Source organism: Artibeus jamaicensis, unplaced genomic scaffold, assembly GCF_021234435.1.
Source record: "Artibeus jamaicensis isolate MK-2021 breed Jamaican fruit bat unplaced genomic scaffold, CSHL_Jam_final scaffold_1689, whole genome shotgun sequence".
In the NCBI taxonomy this organism is placed as follows: Eukaryota; Metazoa; Chordata; class Mammalia; order Chiroptera; family Phyllostomidae; genus Artibeus; species Artibeus jamaicensis.
In genome coordinates, this window is record NW_026522029.1 from 13,841,722 (window position 1) to 13,862,330 (window position 20,609).

Consider the following 20,609-nt stretch of genomic DNA (forward strand, 5'->3'; position numbering starts at 1 on the left):
CCGGGCTTTGTTGACTCCCTAGGTCCCGTGGCAGCTCGGACATCTGCGCAGTGCTGGTCCTTCCAGACTTCGAATGGGGTCGGTCTCTCCTGTTCCTCGAGCCTCTTTGGTTCTTCTCACGAGTATTTGGCAGTGGTCGGTATAGCAACTTTGCACACCTTTCACACACGTGTTCCTATCGGTTGCCGTTTTGTGCCGTTGAAATGTTATTTTACATTTGAATTACCGATTGCTTATAGCTGCTACCTAAAAAAGGATTGAGCTTACAGAATGCGGAGGGTGTGAAATGGTAACGCCTTACCACCAAGCACAGGGTGAGCTCTCAGCTGTCCCCGAGGTGCCCTTCGCCGGGGGAAGGAGATGGACTTCTCTTCTTCCCACTTGCTTGGCATTTTAATCACGGGCTGAGTTGGAATTTTCCTGCATGTACTGTCCGCACTCTTTTGAGGACTGACCATGTTTTTCTCTTTTGTTTCTTTTTTTATGTTATGTCAATACAGTGACTTACATTAATTGATTCACAAATGTTAACCCAACTTTACATGCCCAGGGGAACCCCTGTTTGATCACGATGCTTTATCCCTTTTATGAATTGCTGACTATAGTTTTCTTACCCATTTTATGAAAGATGCTAGAGTCCCCGTTAATGAAGGCTACTGGACTATACTTTTATTTTCTCTTCAGTATATTTCTCGGGTTTGGGGATCAGGAGCGTGCTGGCCTCGCAGAATGATCTGGGATCGGTTCCATCTTCTCTCTCCCACAAGAGTGTGTGTAAGGTTGGCTCCATTTCCCCCCGGAATTTGCTGGAATCTACCAGTGAAGCCAGCTGGGTCTGCAGCTTGCTCGGTGCTGCTGCTGCTGTTCTGAATGCAATTTTGTGGTAGTTATGGGCTATTCTTTTATTTTGACTTTCTGGGTTTTTTTTTCTTCTTGTTGTCAGTTTTGATTCATTGTGTTTTGCTTGGAAATGGTCCACGACATTTCAGTTGTTGAATTTGTTCCCCTCCCTGTAGTGTTGTTGGTTTAGAATCGGGAGTGATGGTTTCGCTTGTCAGGCACTCATCACTGTTTTGTCACTGAGTCACCTGTTTAGCACAGATTATTTTACGGGATTTTAGCCGGCTCTCTCTGGGCTGATTAGAAATCTTCCCCACTCCATGGTTCTCCAAATACCCACTGGCTTCCAACCACCCACTTGAGGAGTGTCTGAGCTTATAGTCCCCCAAACTAAAATACCAGGGTGCCGGAGGCCACAGCGGTGTGTGCAGGCTGGGAGAAGGTGACTGGTCCTGGCCCGCAGCTGCCCGGCAGGCCGGCAGCAGAGGTCTCCAGGTTGCTGCGCGATCTCCAAGTCTGATGCAGAGTAGGATGCGTGCTCCTGCAGGTGACACACGGGGAGACTGTCTGAAGTAACCTGCTGTTGCATCCTTCCCCCATCCTAATTTTTTGATTGGGTGCTGTGCTGTATACATGCCGAAGATTCCTGCAAAAGCTATGATGAAGTGTAGGTGTGTCTATGAAAACGGACATTTCCCTGGCTGGCCACTGCCCATGGTGGATGGAGTGGGCTTGCCCTCCCTTCATCACACGGGCTCCCTGCACTGAAAAGGGGAACCTCGTCAATCCAAGTGTGACTTCAGCCGTGCCCTTTTTGGCTGATGGAAAGCCTGGTGCCTTTTACGCAGACTAGGAAGACCCTCAGAAGCTGCGGCAAGGAGGCAGGCCAGGGTGCAAACACGGCGCGTATGTTCTTTTCAGTTTCCCCCAAGACACGCTTTTTTAACAGTAAAATAAGTCTGAACTTCCTTTGTGTTATACTATCTTTTGTTCGGAAACTCTTAAAATGCAAACCTGTTATCCTAATGCCAGGTCAATACTTGAAAAAGCTTTTGCAAAAGCAGAGACTGTGTGGGAGTGGGTGACGATAGCAAGGGGTGGCTCGGGTCCCCCTGCTCCAAGCACCCCCCGCCCAAACCTGTGTCCCATTTCCAGCCCTGGGGGGTTGCTGCCCGCACCTGCTAACCTCAGTGTTCACAAACAGGGTGGGCTCACGTCTGCAGTTTTGCTCACCATGCCCCCGGTCCCGCTGGAGTTTGAGATATTCTCATTCTCAGCCCCTTTGGGGCCCCGCGTGGTGAACAGGGCCTCCCTGGCCCAGGACCACCTGCCCTCTGAGTCCCGTGGCACCATGCGCCCCACCTATCGGCAGGTGCGTGCTTGTCACCAGTCTGCACCTTGCTCCTGGCCCACCTCGCAAGCTTGGCGACAGGAGGTGTCTCTGCAGACACTCCCGGTGAGGGTCCCAGGGCTGCGCGTGATTTCTCACATTTGACCCTGTCGAAATTGAGGAAGGGAGTTCATCGTCACCTCCCGGAGAGAGGAATTTCTAATCAGCAGAGCGAATACCAGTGATAGAGCCTCTTTTTCCAAAGAGCCTGACAGCGCACAGAGGGCCGCGTCCGCAGAGGGTGCAGGTCGCGCCCCCTGCAAGTCCGGACCATGTGCGTCTCTGAGAAATGCTGGCCAGACCAGGGAGTGGAGCCTGCGACCAGGGCTTCAGCGCTCGGAGGAACACGGTCTCATCGCAGAGGCGGGCACCCGCATTTCCCTCGGAAGCAAACAGGGAAGCTTCCCGAGGGGAAGGGGACGTGCAGTGGCGGACAGTGACCCAGGGCCCCACGACGGAGCACACCGAGTTCAGAATTTCAGCGAGAGAAGAAACCACAGTTTCCCAAAGAAAGAAAGAATACAATCCCCATGGAGGCGGGGAAACTATTTTCTGGTTGTTTTTTTTTTCCTCCAGAGAAAGGTCCACTTCTGATTATCCTGGGTTCTTCAGAGGTAAAACATAGTCCGGTCGTCAGCATTATCACGGTCATATCGTCTTGTCTTCTACTCAAAGAACCATTTTTGAATAAACTTCCACTGCTGGGATTTTTACATGGAATCGTAGCGTTTGCCCAAAACAGCCTTATGCAGAGTCACACGAGACATGTTTACACACCGAGCCCACTGAGTGTGTCATCATGCAGGACTTCTGGGCAAAGCAAATAGGAGGATTTAAAAAAGCCTATATATTTACATTATAGGTAAATTAATCATATTTATAGGCTGAAAGCTCTGCCAGACGTGCTTGCGTGGGAGCAGTTGGCGTGTCCGGTAATCTGTAAATGAAGAACTGCGCCCGCGCAAACCCGCCAGCGCTGGGTTTCACGGTCGCGTTGCAGACTGGTGGGTTTGTCGTCGCCGTGCGTTATTTTACCGAACAGCCACGCCTTTCTGCGTGTACAAAGCGCTTACCCTTCGTGAGCCTGAATTTCCTCGTCTGCGTAATGCAGACACTGCCTGACAGGACTTGCTGCGAGGAGGAGGGAAAGAATGTGTAATTTAGCCGAGCGATGGGTGTTCAGTGGGTTCTCAGGATGATGGCATTTCAGCCACAAAATGGTGTTGCTGTTGGCGCCCCTTGTAGCTGTCTCCTCCCGCGAGGACCAACCGCCTGAAACCCGTGAGCATCTGGAGCCTTTTCTCACCAGTGGCGGCCAGGTCTCGGTGGAGGAGGGAGCCGGGCAGCAGGGAGGGGGCGGAGGCCGAGGACCCTGCTGCGTGTCCAAGGTTAAAGCCGCCGAAGGGCCTCCCTCCTCCGTAACTCCGCTTTGAAAATTTGCACCACTTTGTAAATAAAACCGCACCCTAATATTTTTTAAGTGATGGCAAGAACAAGCCCCGACTTGTTTCCTCTCTGGAGGCAGGCAGTTAGTGAGCAAACACCACAATGAGCACATTTTTCTAGACCCATAGATTTGAATGATTTTCGTTTCAACCAGCCCTCGCCACGAAGCAGGTCACACAACCGTCCACGTTGTTTCCAGAGAGAGGGCCCGTGTGGCAGCAGCCACCGTGGACGTACGCCAAATGGGAAGTGGCCTCGCTGCCTTCCTTTCAGTGACCTCCGGCCGTGGAATGCCGGCTCTCCTCCGCGTGAACACATCTGCACCTTGGGCTTCTTCCTGCCCCATGTGTCCCCTCGGGCCACGCCGCAGAGAGCGCTCACCGTCCCGTGTCAGTCAACCGCTCCGTCACCGGGTAATTGTTTAAACAGAATGCCGCGGCGCTATCAGGAGGGAAGGTGAACAGACGGCATTTGCAAATGTCAGGGATTATCTTAACACTTTTATTATAGTTTATGAAAAAGTAGGTTCAGGGCATTTCGTGGCAATTATTTCGACAGAAATTGGTTATTTGAATAAATTGTTAATTATCTGAAGATGACAGTATTGAAAATGCTGCTAATGAGTGGTTTAATAAGTGTAGGGTGTGGTGGCCACCTGCAGGTCGGAAACAGAATAAACATGGGCTAATTACGTCTAGATAGTCACACAGGGAGCCATGTGTGTTCCCTCTAGTAACAAATTTAAAGACATTTCTTTCTTCCTGCCATCTTTTGGAGTCCTGGACACTGTAGTTATTTCTAAGTTCTTCATAGGTTGTGGTTACGTTCTACGTCAAATTTCACTCTGTGTTCATGATTACCTTCGTCAAATAATCCCTGGTATGATTACCATTATAATTATCGCCCAAACTGGGATCCGTTTTAGAGTGAAAGAGGATGCTACCTGTAATGATATCACGCAATTACCAATAAATGAAGGTATAATAAACTGGGAGTCTCTCGGGGAAACTGGGTCGTACAGTGATAGCAATTACTCAGTACCCTGGCTTTCATATATTCCCAGGCCAATGATTAGCATAACACTAAAATTCGTGATTTCATCATGCATGGACCACGTATCTTTTTTAGTTAGAAGTATTCACACCCCTGGCCGGCTGAGTTTTATCCGCACTTGACATTGGGAAGAAGGACGGCACTGTGGTGAGGAGCCTGGTGCCCGCGTCGGATCTGATTCACGCTCTGGGCCCGCGTGACCTGGAGGCAGAGCCCCGGTTACACGTCTGTAAACATGGGGACAGGAAGTCCCCGCAGCAGTGTCCCTGGGGCAGCCAGAGGGCACTGCCCAGAGGCACCTCCGTGTGGAACGTGCTCAACGTTAAATTTGCGTTCTCTCGCCCTTGACCCTGTTCTGAGGCAATGTGCTCACTGGGATCTACTGGGAAACCACAGGGCTTGGGAAATTGCCCCTTAAACTCCCCAGCAGCTCCCAGCGTCCTCCGGGCTCCCACTGGAAGACACCGTCCAACACCGGGCTTTCTACCGCGTCTTTTCTGCCTCCTGCCTGCGAGTCTCCACTGAGGTTCACGGGGAAGGACGCCCCAGTGCAGCTACTTCCGCTGCTGAACTCGCCACCAACTGACGATACAAATACTAATGAAGCCAGTGCGTGCCGAACCACTGGTTCCTGTCATCGTTTGAGGAAAACGGAGATGAAGTCTTTCTTCATGTTCACCCTTTAAATGTGTGAAGACAACAGTTGGGATCACGATTAGCCCCTTTGCACACGTGACCACCCACACCCCGCACACACCAGCACACACACATCTCACTGTTTATAATTTCAAGGTCAGTGCTATTGCAGCCGACACAGTGGGACTAACTGTACATAATAAACTATTACACCCCCTCACTCCCCCCCCCACACACATACACATTTTAAGTTATAAAGAAAAAAGTTTGACAGTGCTAAAGGAAAAGGCTGTGTGCATTAGGAATGTAACTCAACGTCCTTCATCTGAGGTGGCATTTTCTCGTGTTCCTTTGTTCTGTTCCATTACCGTAACCTAAACTGCTTTATAAAACCGATAGGCTGAAATTTAGCTCAGCTACTTCTGAGATTCTAAATGAAACTTTTCACACACTTCTCCGTCTCTGGGCCCATCTGAGTGTGTGTGTGTGTGTGTGTGTGTGTGTGTGTGTGTGTGTGTACACATCTGATAGAGCAAGATAGAGGAAATACTCTAAGTTGTTAATATTTTCCTTCAACTACTGGACGCAGAGTTGGACGTGCTCTCCCGGAGGGGTCACTGCACACCCCGGGTGTGAAAGTCTCCCAGAGCCGGGTCTGGTGCTGCCGGTTCCCACCTGGTGAGTTTTAGGGACATTATATAAACAACTGTCATCGTTACTGCAAAAGTGAATCGCAAACACTTTTTTACCTAAAAAAAATCAAACAAGGAGGAGGTATAGGGAGCAAACTTGGAAGTTCCTCTCCAGCCTGTTTCCCAGAGGTAACTGGTACCGATTTAAAGTTCAGCGCTCTAAGAACGGAGACCCATTATATACATTGTCCTTTCACGTGATACCCTGGAGGTTTGCCCCTGTCAGCTTCTAGGTTCCCTAGGACACCAGACATGGATGAACTGTATTTAATAGTGTGACTGCGGGGATCACACAAGCTATTTTTGCTGTGAAAAAGCAACACTTCAAGGAACACCTCGTGCACACAGCTCTGTGTCGATGTCCTGATGGGACAGATTTCTTAAGGTGGAGTTTCTGGGTCACAGTTTGGGGTGAGCGGGGAGAGCAGTGGGAAACTTGGGACAACTGTAATAGAAGGCAACTTAAAAAAATTGCACTTGGGTTATAAACTGAATACTGACCCACACAGATTGCCCTTGTATAATCATAGACGCAAACTGTAACTTTTCAGACATGCAATGACATAGGAACTGCGAGATCTCCAAAGTTAGTATCTAGGAGATCAACGCCCCCTAACTGACGAGTGTTTTTCCCCACGAGTTCATGGCCGAATGTTTTTCCACCCCTTTCTCTGGCTTCGAGAGCGACATCGGCTGATGCGGGCAATGGGCCAGGTGCCCGCCCCAGGTGCTGTCCCAGATTGCGCTGTCTGATCGTCCCCAAGTTGCTCTTGTGTCACGGGGAGGGAGAACTGGTGTCTTAGGAAGCGAAGGAGCCGGCTCACGGGTCACCCTTGTGTGACATGACAGACCTGAGACTCACACCCAACGGGAGGCAGGACTCCCCATCCTGTGCTCTCAGCGTGGGGCCCCAGTCCTGCGGCAGAGACGGAACGAGGTGACCGTCTTGTAACCGCTGCTCTCCCAGTCACGGACGCTCGGGGCTTGGTCTTTTTTGGTGCCCTTTAAACGGTGAGACAGCCAATACGTTATTTATTCCACCTGGGCTTCCCTCCCTTCCTATACAACGTGGAGCAGCCGGCCTCCCCCGTCACAAGCAGAGGGAGGCCCCGTCCCCGTCCCCGCGTCTGGGACCTGGAGGCCACTGCGTGGACCCGAGGTCTACAGCCTTCTCCGTCAGCGGCAGAGAGAGTCTTGAAACAGTCAACAGAAATTAAAATGTTTTCCAAAGAACAATTTCAGCCTTTCCCATAAACCTGAAATAACGACCACATAAAACGATTGCTTTGCTTTCTCCCTCGTTAGTTTCGGGGTCTCTGCGTGTGACCCCGGATCCTTCAGTGCCTTGGTCTCTGGAGCAGTCGTGCTCATTTTCCCAGAGGACTTTAATCGTGTGTAAAGATGTGTGTTTAAGTAGCTGTGTTTTCCATATTTGCTGGTATATTAAGTTTATTAACACTTTAAGCTTGCTTTAGTAAAGTATACATTGGTTAGTGCTTGATTTATATGTATTTTATAAAAATCAAACTCTCAACTCCTACATCCTTGAAATTTTTAATTTGCTAATATTTTCTGTCTTCGGGATAATGTTAAAACCATTAGCAATTAGACAAAGTTCAATTTCCAATGAATTTGTTATCCACTTAACTCATTATACTTTAATTAATGGAAGCAAATTAAACTACACTTTCCTTTTGTATAAACAGTGAGCATGAGTGAGTATTATAACCCGATTTCTATTTCAACGCCAGCTAGAGCTATTATCAGGAAGTTTATTGTGAACTCAGTGCTAACAATTAATTCCATAGCAGGCAGGGGCTACGCTGGGAGTCAGATGGTTGGGGAGGGGGGAACAGAATTGAACTCACTTATTCAAAATTCCAGCCGTCCAGAATTAGCATGTGTTCCACACTATCTTGCCCATCACCAATTTCTGTTCTCTCCCGGCATTTATTCCCGGAGTAAGGCCCCGCCTCCTCGTCAGCCACGAACTTGAGATCTGACCTTGTCATTAAAATCCTTGTGTATTGGTTTAGTGCCCGGACCTTTAGATTCTCAAAAACTTCCAAGAAAATACCCTGATGGTGGGTGTTTGAGACGTTTACCTCCGGAGTCCACTAACCGCACCAAAGCCCACGAACACTGTCAGGAGCACAGAGGGAGGACGGGGGAGGTGTGGTTCTCCTCAGGATCGGAGGGCAAGCAGCCCTTCCCCATGGGCACGTGCTCTGGTCTGCAGTTTGGAAAACGTGGTTCCGTCCTCACCGAGGCCCAACAACAATGGGGAAGGTGCTGGGGAAGCCAGCGGAGTCCGGGCTCCGTCCGGACTCCGCTGTCCCCGTGGGTGGCTCCGACTCTAATTGCAAACGCCTGTGAGATTTTTATATGCCCTCACCCTTTATAAAATAAATCACTTAATCCTTGCCACAACTCTGTGCAGTTGTTACTGTAGTTTTATTATTGTGTACATTGAAAAAACAACAACAACAACAACAGTGTTTCAGCGGAATTAAGAAATCCCCACCCAGCCCCCCAGCCCCCAGGCGGTTCAGTGGGGTCCCGCCCCAGCGAGCCAGCGCTGGGTCCGTCTGATGCATAGTGGTTCCTGCTCACATTGCCTTTTTCTGGAATTCATGTGAATAGTATCTGCAGGACGTATGATGTGTGGATGAGTGCGAATTTTCCTGATGGAACATCTGGATGGGGAAACAATGGGACTCATTAATTATCTCGAAACAGCCTCCAAGGCTCCGGGGCCTGCAAGCTGGGTACCAACCCTGGGGGAGGCCACGGTCAGGAGGCCGGGGAGTTAACCGCAGGGGGTCTCCTCGGCTCTTCAGGTTCAGATACAGTTGTTTGTTTAACCAAAGGCACTGGTGAATATTATTTGGACGGACAGATAAGCAAGGCCGAAGTAAGGACGCTGATTAAGTCATCCCACTTACACGTTATAATACACGGTACTGTATGTTGTTCGTGGAGGCATTTTTGAAACTGCATACAAAATGATATTTGATGAACGACGGTATCATTTCCTTAAGAACAATGTTTCCTTAAAATCAGACTGGTTTCGAAATCTCCGGCGCACTAACACGTTTATTTTTAGAATGTGGACCAGTGCAACGGCACTCGGTAAGGGCTGTCCGAGGTCATTGGGTCCGGCGCACTGATGAGCCTTGTAGGTTGTGTCTGGCCGGCAGGTCTGCAGGGGCTGGACCCCAGCGTGGCCATCCTGTCCAGCACCCCCACCCCTGCAGCTCCCTGAGGGCCCTTCCCTCCCAGTCAGAGCTCAAGGCAGCCACGTCGGCTCTGGCCATCTGGGCCCCTTCTGCTGGTTTGTTCGAAACTCCAGCTTGTTTCAAAACGTGGGGGTTCAGAGGGACTTGGTTTTCACGGGCCATTGCACACAGTTGGAGCCCGGGGGCCGGACCTAACTGGACTCTCCCCACCCCTCCCCCAGCACCAGCTCACCTGGTCGCCCCAAGTAGGTGAGGGCTGAATTTAAATTCGCGTTGGCTGCGAGTTCATTGAAGCTTACAGGATTTCAGTTTCTCGATGTGAACCTTGTCCTTTTCTTTGGGGGGTCAGTCCACATCCAATTCCCCCAGCCTCTCAGACTGGCTTCTTCCGCCCTGGTGTCTGGTCTAAAATCGTTAGTTCCTGTAGCAGGGGCCAGTTTTAAAGTCCTCTCCTCCATACTTGTGCTTCTGGAAACCTCTGTGCATTTCAATGAACTTGTGTAATTCTGTATGATGTTGACCAAGTACATGTCTCCTTCACACAGAGAGTTTCATTTTCATCTTAAACCTATTGTTTATTCATTTCTGTTGTATCTAAAACTAAAAAATGGCTATATAACAATTTAGAAAGGCCCTTTTACCTACATTTAAATTCCCTTTCAGAAACCGTTTGTGGTGGCTGGAAGTGATTCTAAAAACCCCATTCCCCATAAAAATGCTGAAAACAGATAGATTAGACCTCATATGAAAGCAGCTGAGTTTTAGGAACACCAGTCAAACAGGGTTTATAATGGGAATTAAAGCTGCATTTATTATTACCCAGTAGCAGATGGACCCATCTCTTCATTTTTGGATCACATTTTCTCAGCAAACATGATTACTCTTAATTTTTAAAAAGATAGCTTTATTAATTTGAAAGGTTTTCATGTTCATTAGATAGATTAGAAAATCTTGGGAAAAGGAAGAAAAACGCAAAAAATGTCTTATTAACCTAATTGAACATCTTCAAATGCCACCGAGGATTTGCTGATGATTTTAACACCTGTGTAATAATGTTGCCCTTTAAATGTAACTGGTTAAATTTTCAAAGCTGTGTTCTGGGATTTTGCCGCTTGATGTCCGTTAAAGCAATTGGAATGTGTGGCCAAGTCCCTGTGAACCGCTGTGAGATTTTACCCCTTAGTGTTAATAATGATAATCTTCTAATAGTGCAGTAAGAAATAAATTATTGATCTTCTTAGCTCAAGTTTCTCCTACTCTCTAGGGCTAGCTAAATAAGGAAAAAATTAAATCCCAACATTTCTTTATTCCTTCAAAGAGCATGCATGGAAGAGGACGCCAGTTCAGTACACCTTGACCTTGTCAGTTAAATCATGCAAAGGTCTCTCTAACTGATTCAAGGTACAAATACGATTTTTAAATGCTTTGTTTTCACTTAATTCTTAGGTGTGTGTCTAGAAGTGTGTGCGTGTGTGTTTGCAATGCATTCTCCTCTCCAGTACGCCAGCCTGCTCTTTTGGTTAAAAGCACTCACCCTAAGGAGAAGTCGCCGATACCCGTGGTGGGACAGGAATGGAATCGTGGCATCCAGCTTCTGAGCCCCCCTCGCGTACCAGCTGTGACTCACACTGCGGGTGCTCTCAGGCGTCAGCGCGGAGGAGTCGGACTAGGAAATGGTCCTCCAGCTTGTGTGGGTTTGGGAGCAGCGAGGCGATCCCACGTGTTGGTGTGGAGCACAACAGCGTCCCTTCCACGTGTGCTCACTTGTGCCTGGAGTGCGTGGGCACAGCGTGGAAAGGGAGCCTCTGATCTCAGGGCAGGTTCTCTGAGCTCGCTCATGGTGATGAACTCTGCAGTCAGAACCTGGCGGTGCCGGCGAAGCCACCCGTGCTGGTGGAGGGTCAAGTGCGGTGGAGGGTCAAGTGCTTGCCTGTTGCAAACTTGTGGGCTCGTTTTGGTTTGAGGCTTGGTTTGAGGCAAGCTCAAATTCTTGCACAAATAGAACTTTGTAGTTCAGAAAATGACTTCAAAGCGCCATGGACTTTCAAGTCCACACACCCGAAAATTGTATTCCTGTGTTATGAGAGCATTACTTCATCCCAACATGTCTTAACCTGGGAGTCGAGTGAAGCTTTAGCACGGTGTAATTGTTTTAAAAAATGACCCCCAAGTGTTCTGTCCACCCATGAAGTTTTCGTTATAATTAGGGAATAACCTGTAGACCATGTCTGGCTGGACAGATTATAAAGCATTGAACATATACTTTCCAATTACTGAATTGTACTAAATGCTCTTTAACTTGGTTGAAACTTTCTAACGCATGAGAAAACTAGGTTAGGCTTCCTTTGTGTGATCGGATTATGGAAATTACACGTGCAAAGCACAGTGGACTTTCCAAGTTCACCGGCACCTGGCTTGATTTCACATCCCCGTGGTCACACCAGCTGCCTTCGGCTTTCGGGGAAGCACAGCAGGGCTGGGTCTCTGTGGACGCACCGTGTGCAATTTCTGTCTCTCCCAGAATCCACTGCTCCTGTCCTTTCAAAACCAGGCGCCCGAACGTTCCACACAATCTTGTACACGGTGCCGCACATCAAATCGCCGTGTGCATCTTATTTAATGTGCGGTAGTGACGTCTGCTTGCACAAGGCATCTGAGAGCCGGAGTGGCATCAGGGTCTCTAAAGTAAGAACAGGTCCGTTGACAAACGAGCATGGTTTGAAGCCTAACAGTGTGTCTGTGTGACATGCCTGTGGATCTAAAATAGGGACAGGGAACCTGCGCTGCGTCCAGGACAGCGCAGCCTGGAGACTGAGGGCAGCAGCTCAGTGGCCGCCACGCTCACCGCTGACCGTTCTGTCCCCTGCAGGCACCGCCATCAGGCCCATCGCTTTGAGAGCCGTGTCCACCATCGCGCACGCCCTGCCGGGATTTCCCATAATGGCCACCGGCGGCATTGACTCGGCCGAGAGCGGTCTGCAGTTTCTCCACAGTGGCGCTTCCGTCCTGCAGGTAGTACCTGTGTTTGTCTGTCCTTCCAGGAGCTCTGTCTGACGCACACGGTTCGAGTCAGGTGGCAGCAAGCTCCCTCCCGGAGGGGCCCTGGGAGCCAGGGCGGCGAACGGCAGCCCTTGTTAGGGGTCGGTTGCGTGTTGAGAACACACCCGAGGACTCCCAAACCCTCTTGTTTAAATGTACTCATTCAGCTCCGTTTCAAAATTAAGTGAATCGGGCACCACAGCTCATGCTGTGCTACAGGAAACCAAGGAGCCGATGGAGGAAACAGGGCCGGTGCAGAATCCCGACTGAACCCTAAAGCACCGCCCGGGGAGGCCAGGGCACAGAGCCTGGGGGCGGGGAGGGGGCTCGCCACGCCTGACTCTGAACTTGTGGCAGCCGGGGAAGGGAACCACCGGCTTCTCGGCTTTCCGAGCGTAAACACAGACCAGTTGTTCGGCTGCAAAGCTGAGGACGTTCTCACGTTCTCTCTATACGGCCGCTCGGAGACACAGTGCACTGTGCTCTTACTCGCACCTCTGTGTATAAGAAAAAGTGGCGTGCTCTTAAGATTATTCGTCCACTTGCTCTTTGTCACGTAGCGCACACAGGCCGGGCACGGTGTCCGGCATGTCACACCATGAGTTCTTCTTGGAGGGGCCAGGTATGTGGGCTGGGATGGCCTGAGTTGACCCCAGGATACATTTGCTCGTGTGACGACGAGGCCTGGACCTCTCAGGTGGTCCTGCGCCAGTGGGGCCCTGACTGCCCAGCAGCGATGGTACCTGGGAGGCAGAGGGTTGAGCATCCCCCCTTCTCTGGCAAGAAAGTGAAGTGCAAATACCTGGCGTTGCCCATTTGACCGTCAGAGTCAGTGTCCTTTCTGGAAGCACGAGCGAACTGGAAGTACGGCAATTAACGGATGCCGATGCCAATGGGACATGGGTGTCATGATTGTTTGACAAAGGCTTTAAAGCAGCCATTATGAAATTGCTTTAACAGGCAATTAGAGTCATGAAACAGGCGATTAAAACACAGGAAAAAAGAGGAGGTCTCCACAAAGGAATAGAGGACGTATAAAGAAGCAAGTGGAAGTCTCAAGACTGCAAATTGCAGCAACTAAAACACAAAACACCGTTGGTGGGCTCGACAGCAAAATGAAGAGAACAGGAGAAAGAATCGGTGAACTGGAAGAGAGAGCAGCAGAAATCAGCCGATCTGAACAATAGAGAGAACACAGGCTGGAAAAAATAAATGGGCAGAGCCTCGGGCAACTGCGGGACCATGACAATGGTCTTACGTTCATGTCATCAGAGTGACAGAGAGGAGGGTCAAGAAAAAGAGGCTGAAAATGTAATAATGTCTGAAAATTTCCCAATGTTTGCAAAAGATGTGATTCTACAGATTCAAGAAGCTGGATGGATTCAAAACACGTCCATACCCAAACACGTCATAGTCCAACTTCCGCAAACTGAAGTCTTGAGAGAACTTTAAAGGCAGCAAAGACACAACAGCGGGAATCCAGAGGATGAATAATTCTAATAAAAGTAGGTTTTTCATCAGAAACCATGAAGTCCCAGAAGTGGGAGAACATTGTTTCATTGTTCAATGAGAAGATTTATCAACCCAGAATTCTATGTCCTTTGGGATTAAAAAAATAATAAGACATTCTTAACTAAAGAAAACAAAGAGCATCTATTGTCAGGAGACCATAACCAAGAGAGTGGCTGAAGGAATTTCCTTAAAAAGGAAAGAAAGTGATTAAAGAGGGTACCTTGGGACGGCAGGAAGGAAGGAGGAATGTGAGCAGCATCTTCAGGAAGCGTCTGGAAGGTGGTGAATGTCCAGGCCTAGATGCCACCGCACTCGTGTTCACAAACCCAGAGAAGTGTGTGAATCAGAGGGTGTAAGTCGGGTGCGGGTGGGCCCCAGAAAGGGTGCCGGCTCGTTTCCAAGCTGTGGGTCCTCTTGGGCAACCCACACGCGGGGGTGGAGATCGTGGGTTGGCCCCCCTGTGCTGGCTCTAGCTGCTGCCCTGGGTCGTGTGCCCACACCCACCCACGAGTGACATTCTCCGATACCACCTTGACCCACAGCCGAGGCTTGAAGAATCAGAGCAGTGCGGGCAAGTCCCGTGACACACCTGGCATTTCCCTGTGGGAAGACAGTGCCCTTCCCGCTGGCCACGCTGGCTGTCCCCTCCCAGAACCGCGAAGGTGGGCTTGTCAGCAACGGGCCGGTCTTCCCTGCTACTCGAGGCTGCCACGTTCGGTCTTCCACTTCTTCCTTAAATAAGGATTCAAAGAAGAGAAGAGACATGAAGACGTAGGAAAGTAAGTCTACAAGGTACGTTCTGAGCACAGGTGTGTGCTCAGTACGTGGAGCATGGCGTAGAAATACACGTGTCCTCATAAAAGTGTGTGATCACTCACACAATGATCGCTCACACGAAGAAGCAGAGGTGAAGGGAATTGTTATCTTCTGTGCACACACGGCAGCTAGAACCGCAAGGCTGACGGGGAAGTTCTGGCTCTAGGGAGACATGTCCGTCTCTCAGGCGGACCAGGTGCTTCCTCCTCCGGGGAGCCCCTGGTTCTGTTCACTCTGTCTCCCCAGAGATCACTCCGTTTCCGCCGCCTCTGAGCACCTCTCTGCCTCCCAGGTGACCCTCGGCCCACCCGAGGGGTGGCCTTCCAGCTCCCACTTCTGCTGTACGCGACAGACCTCACAGCTTCCCCTCTGTTGGCTCAGATTTTACGAGGAAGAACTCTGTTTGGCTCCATTTATTTTTCATGCCAGACTCCATCATGAAACGCAGTCACCCACTGTATGGACTGCTCGGTGGGCTGGGGAAACACACTAAATACTTATTCAGTGGACTTGTCCAGGGAGTGTGGCTGAGTCATAGTGTTTTGTGTGGATTGTGAAGAGGAGACAAAAGGGTTCACACAATGTGGAAGGTGGCGGCAGAGACCTGGCCCCACCACTCGGCGGCGAATGGCCCAGACTTCGCCACACGGCGGGGCGCCATCCGCTCCGAGTGGAGTCTGTGAAAATGGGCGATTCCGCACGGAGGCTTTTCATGGTACAAAAGTCATAGATTACGACGTACTAATTCTGCCGTTGGCTTGAGTCAGATTTTCGTTCAGGCAGAATGCATTTTAAAGCCATTTTAGCTAGAATGTGAACTGAAATCAGGATTAAGACACATTTAGGACAGTTGTAAGTGGGAAGCCCTCTGAATGAGGAGTTTTGGCTCGGCACTCCACCCAGGGTGCAGAAGGTATAATATTTCCGTCTCTCTTCCATTAAAACTGAATTTCACTCCGTTCCACCCCCTAGTGCCGGGACACCCTAACCGTTCATTTTCTGAAGAGTATTAGGGAAATTTAAGTAACTAACTCTGCCAATTGGATTTACTCCAAACTCTCAGTGTGTGATGTCAGTTAGACCTTGGGTGCTAGTCAGCGTCTATTTTTAGTCATCTTTTTAAAAGAATTTTGCATCAAATGCCCACCAGCAGTCAGCTCAGAACTTGTCCACGCACCTGGGGGCTCCAGACACCTCACTGCCACTCTCCCATCTGTGTGTCCCCGTGTCCCCTGCCTCTCGTGGCCCAGTGTGACCCCCTTCTGCTCCTGTGGTATTTATTTCCCTTAAAGAGCTGATCCTCCTACACATCTTCAGGTAGAAACTATCAACTGTTCCTCTACATTTGTACTCGAAAGCGAAGCGTGTACTGACAAAGTACGTTCTGGATAAGACGTGACGCAGGCAAAGTGGTCATCGTCCCAGGCAACGAGGCACGGTCACAGGGGGACAGAGAGGAGTCGGGACGCAGAAATGGTAACCGGAGAAAAACACTTCGATTCTGGGGCGTGAACTGGGTGAACCGGTGCGCTCACTTCCGGAATAAGGGTTTGTAATCAACGTGATTCCAGATTTTGTTGTCAATGAATTTAATGACCGTGATGCTCCGCGTGACTTGAATGCTGACACCCGAAAGAAAGATGGAGAGTGGAAACATTTCTCCTAAGTTGGGAAAACGGGACAGAACGTGCCATTCTTGTTGATCAGTGTGCACCGGGGAGCAGCACTAATTCATGTATTTGTTCAGTGAACGCAGACGAGGCCTCCCGCCTGCCTGGCACTCCCCCCTGGGGGTCCAGAATTCCGGAAACAGACCAGACAAAAACCGGCCGCCCCCTGGGGCTTACATCCTAGTGAAGGGAGAGATATAAGGTGCACCGACTGTGACACAGAAGTATATTATCTGATATATGAAATGAGAGCTGTGGGAAAAAAAGAAAAGGTAACATTTGTACAGAAAACTGACGTTGGTGAGTCAGGAGAATATTTATGGAAGGAAAATCCTCAGGTCGCAGCAGCATCCGCTAAAATTTTTACTGAGAGTTTAACTGCGATATAAAAGTCACAGAATACTGGAGACCACCTTGCAGTTAATAAACAGAAATGCCTTTCAGGGTTTCCGTCGCATTTTAATGGGCAGTTTTTCGCTTTTGAAGTCCTGGTGCCATTTCTCAGTGGCACTGTTCATTTCTATTATCTCATTCTACTTTGACAAGGACGCTAACGGTTTAATGGTAAAATATACAATAACTCTACATTAAAATGCTTCAATGAGTGTTGAATATAAAAACTAAGGACGTAGCTAGAGGGTAATTTGGATATTTCAGACCGTATCTCTAGCGCAGCTTTGGCGTGAAAACAGCTATTACTGCCGAACCAGAGGCGACACTCGGACAGAGAAGTCGTGTTCCAAAAGGGCTGCAAGTCTGCGTCCTTCGGTAGCTGCTCACAACCTCATCATTTAACTCAACTCACTTCGAATTTATTGACGTGAACTCGGGGCCTTTGAAATCTGATTGCTCATCTTCCTTGGTAGGCTCTCGTTATTTAAAATACGCAAGTCAGAGCTGTGACATTTCTTAGTAAGCCTCAGGTACTGAAATGTTTAAACACCTCCTTGTAAAATTACATTCTCATACTCTTCACACACTCTTAAAGGCTGAAAATCTTTTATGGGGGCAGGGGCAACCCTGAAGAAAAGAAGTTTACTTCTTGCTGCCAAATCATTATTCGTGAAGAAGACTGTCAATAAATAACTCGAATATCTGCCCTTTAAAACCTTGACAAGAGGATGTCAATGAATTAATAGTGGCTTGTTGTTGTTTTTTTGTTTGTTTTTTGGGTTTTTTACTTACAGCTTTGCTTGTTAGTCCCAGGCCGGCCTCCCAGGGGCCCCTGCAGCCCCTCATCTTCTTGCAGTTCTGTTAATAAAACGTGAGTCAGGAGTTTCTGTCCCAGCCACACCCAGACCAAGTCCACTGCTTTTAGCCACGGCTTCCACCCCCAAAACACTCACTCTCCCCCCTGTACACAGACAGGGAACATAAGCACCACACCACCTGTTTCTCTAATTTAATGCGGCAGTTTTGCCGTCACCGCCCAGTCTCTGCAGGACTTCGATGCAGGACGTCGGACATGACAGGGAGCCACCAGTTCATTCCTGTGCGTTTGTGACCTGCACCCTCGCCAAGACTGTGAGGGCGGGGTTTTTATTCCTTCGCTTTTGTGTGGGTTCGTCCCTGCAGTTAATAGACAATCCAGAAACGCAGCAGAGAGAGCGTGAGAGAGAGCACGGTGGGTGTGTGCGGTGAAGGGGCGTGGGCACGCGGCGGGCGCTCACCAGACGGAGATAACCAGACCAGTTTTCAGTAGTAATCAAAGCTGCTCGGACGGAGCTGGTTCAAGCTAAATGGATTTTTTAGCATGATCAGGAGATGTATTATTTTATTAGAACCGGAGGAAAAGAAGTAATTGAAGCTTCATTGGTGACGCCTCACACGGGCACGCAGAGCCTTGCCTACGTGCTCTCTGCTCACACCCACGGAGCCTGGGTGTGCCCACGCCCCGCTCCATCCCTGCTCCAGGAGCACCCGGAGGTTCCTGGCCTCCTCTCCCTCCGCGGGATATTGTTCGGTTTTTCATTATTGGTTTTTCCTCCCGATGAGTTTAATTCTCATCTCCTCTAGGACTACTCACAGCCTCTGTCATCCTTGATTAGCTGCCTTGCCAATGTTTTTGCTTGTTTATTTTTTTTATAATGAGGGTATTTTTTTTATTGATTTGAGAGAGAGGAATATGGACAGGGAGAGAGAGAAATATCGATGTGGAAGAGAAACACTGATTAGATGCCTCCCTTTCATCACCAACTGGGCATCGAACCCGCAAGCTTTCGGTGTGAGGAACAACGTGGCAACCCACGGGGCCGCACAGCCAGGGCAGACGGCTTTGACTCTTTTCAAGGACGACAGCACCATTTATCAACACAGACCCTTCACTTCTTGAGGAAACGTATCTCCGAGCACGTCATCAACTTTCTGTACAAAGAAGATGTTACTAAATATTAATCCAAAAATCCAACTAACACAAAGCCTTTCCCCAATCATTCAGTTTTATCATGTGCTGAATATATTTGAATTTCCTCCCCAAGGGTTCAGATCAGAATAGATGTTTGTACCATTTTAAGTATTTCTCTTACAAGGAGAAAAATGAAGATTCAGACCAGAAAAAGGCATTTCACAGTTGGTTCCCCTTAAATGCCCACTCGCCCAAGAGCTTCCAGTCACGACATTCGGTTTTGTGCCCCACAATTGTGCATTAAATGTGATGTCCCAATTTTTTATCACCTTTCTTAATTATATTTCTCAAATGACACTGAATTATTAGCTTATTATCATAATGGTGTTCCTGGGGTACGGCCACTCTTCTTTCTAAATGACTTCTTCCTCCGTCTTACACTTACTGGCCTTATTCTAATGGAGACATAAGAGATTTAAAGATAGTTTTCTGGGCTATATGAAGGCAGGTTCTTTTGGTATTTTATGCATATTTCTGTCTTGGAGCAGAAACTTCTTTTTGCAGTGATAACAAACCAACCAGCCCTTGGAAACTTGAACCCTCCCAGCACCCACGCACACACATATGTACAAGTCTCCCACGTGATCATCACGCCCACGACGTGGTCACAGCAGACCAGACCCTCCCAAGTTACCTTTTTCTGAACAGACCCCATCACCATCTTGCTTGCGGTGCTTTCTGATTTACTCTACTCTCTTCTTAAAGAAAAGTTTTATTGAGATACTCCTGATTTCTTTTCTCATTCATGCCCTAGAGAGTCGATTTGGAATAGTCTCATCTCTGACCCCCTTCAGGGATCAGAACACGTGGAGGTTTATTTCTTCCCTTTCTGACCTTGATAGAAGATGTGCCTAAGGCCGAGGAAGGGTGGAAAGAGGAGGAGGAAGACTCCGTTAGACAGCGGCTGCCGCCGAACTCTGGGGCTCTGTGTCCAGAACAGACTGAGCTCCGAGGGCCGCCTGCAAGGCCAGTGCCCTCCGCCCTCAGCGGAATCGGAGCTCAGTAGCTCCGCCTTATGCCCCCGCAGCATCGCCTCCGAGCAGTTCAGCCTTGTTTCGGGTTATCCTGAAACCCTGAGTTCTCAAGCTCCTGGTTCTTCATGCTCTCATTTAAGAAACCCTGTTCTTAGTCCCGGGCATTATTCACCACCTCAGTTCATTCTGGTCTTGAAGATTCTCAGCAGTATTTGGGCACAACTATTAGGGACCCAGAGACGGCTGTGTCGCCATGGGCAATATGGTGGTCCAGAGAAGGGGCTCTGCAGTTCTCTAGTCTTTGCTCAATGCCTGGCCTCCGGATTTTGCAGCTGGACAAATGGAACCTATTTATTTAATGTCTGTGAACCTCGGTCTATTCACTGGTGAAATGGAAGCTCTAGTGCCTCTCTCATTGGCTCCCGAGGGAGAAATGATACACAATATGTCAAATGGAGGGTCGCCGTTCAGAGTCCCCGGGCTGTCTCCCCCTTGCTCCAGCCGCCTGGTCCTGCCATTGTGTCACCGGCCAGCAGTGCCCGGGACATCAGGGCGGCTGGCACTCCCTGGTCCAGCTGTCAGGCTGGATGGGAAATGAAGAGGGACTCTCGCTGTGTCTGTCCCTAGTTACACACGCCTAGATGAAGCAGCACAGGGTCACGTCCTTCCAGCCGTGCCACTGGCATGCACGGAAGGTTTCCCTCGTGCAGACAGACGACAACGGTTACTGAGAAATACAGACCGGGCAGGCACTGCGGGTGCACACGCACACTTACAGTGTTGGTTGTGACTCTTAGTGCAAATGCCGACGAAAGAAATTACAGTAAAACATCAAGGTTCTTTCAGGCCCGAAAAGGTTTGGTTATTTTTTTAATAACTTTTCTTAGAAACCACAGCT

The 20,609-nt window shown here is 49.2% G+C and overlaps 1 protein-coding gene across 2 annotated transcripts in view; it reads left to right on the forward strand.

The window, feature by feature from the left end:
* Positions 1 to 20,609, forward strand: part of DPYD (dihydropyrimidine dehydrogenase) — a 499,545-nt gene that overhangs the window by 408,809 nt on the left and 70,127 nt on the right. For both annotated transcript variants that reach the window (XM_037153081.2, XM_053655907.1), the window contains one exon: positions 12,166 to 12,308. In XM_037153081.2, the coding sequence (XP_037008976.2) occupies positions 12,166 to 12,308 (143 nt within the window). The remainder of the gene's footprint in view (positions 1 to 12,165; positions 12,309 to 20,609) is intronic.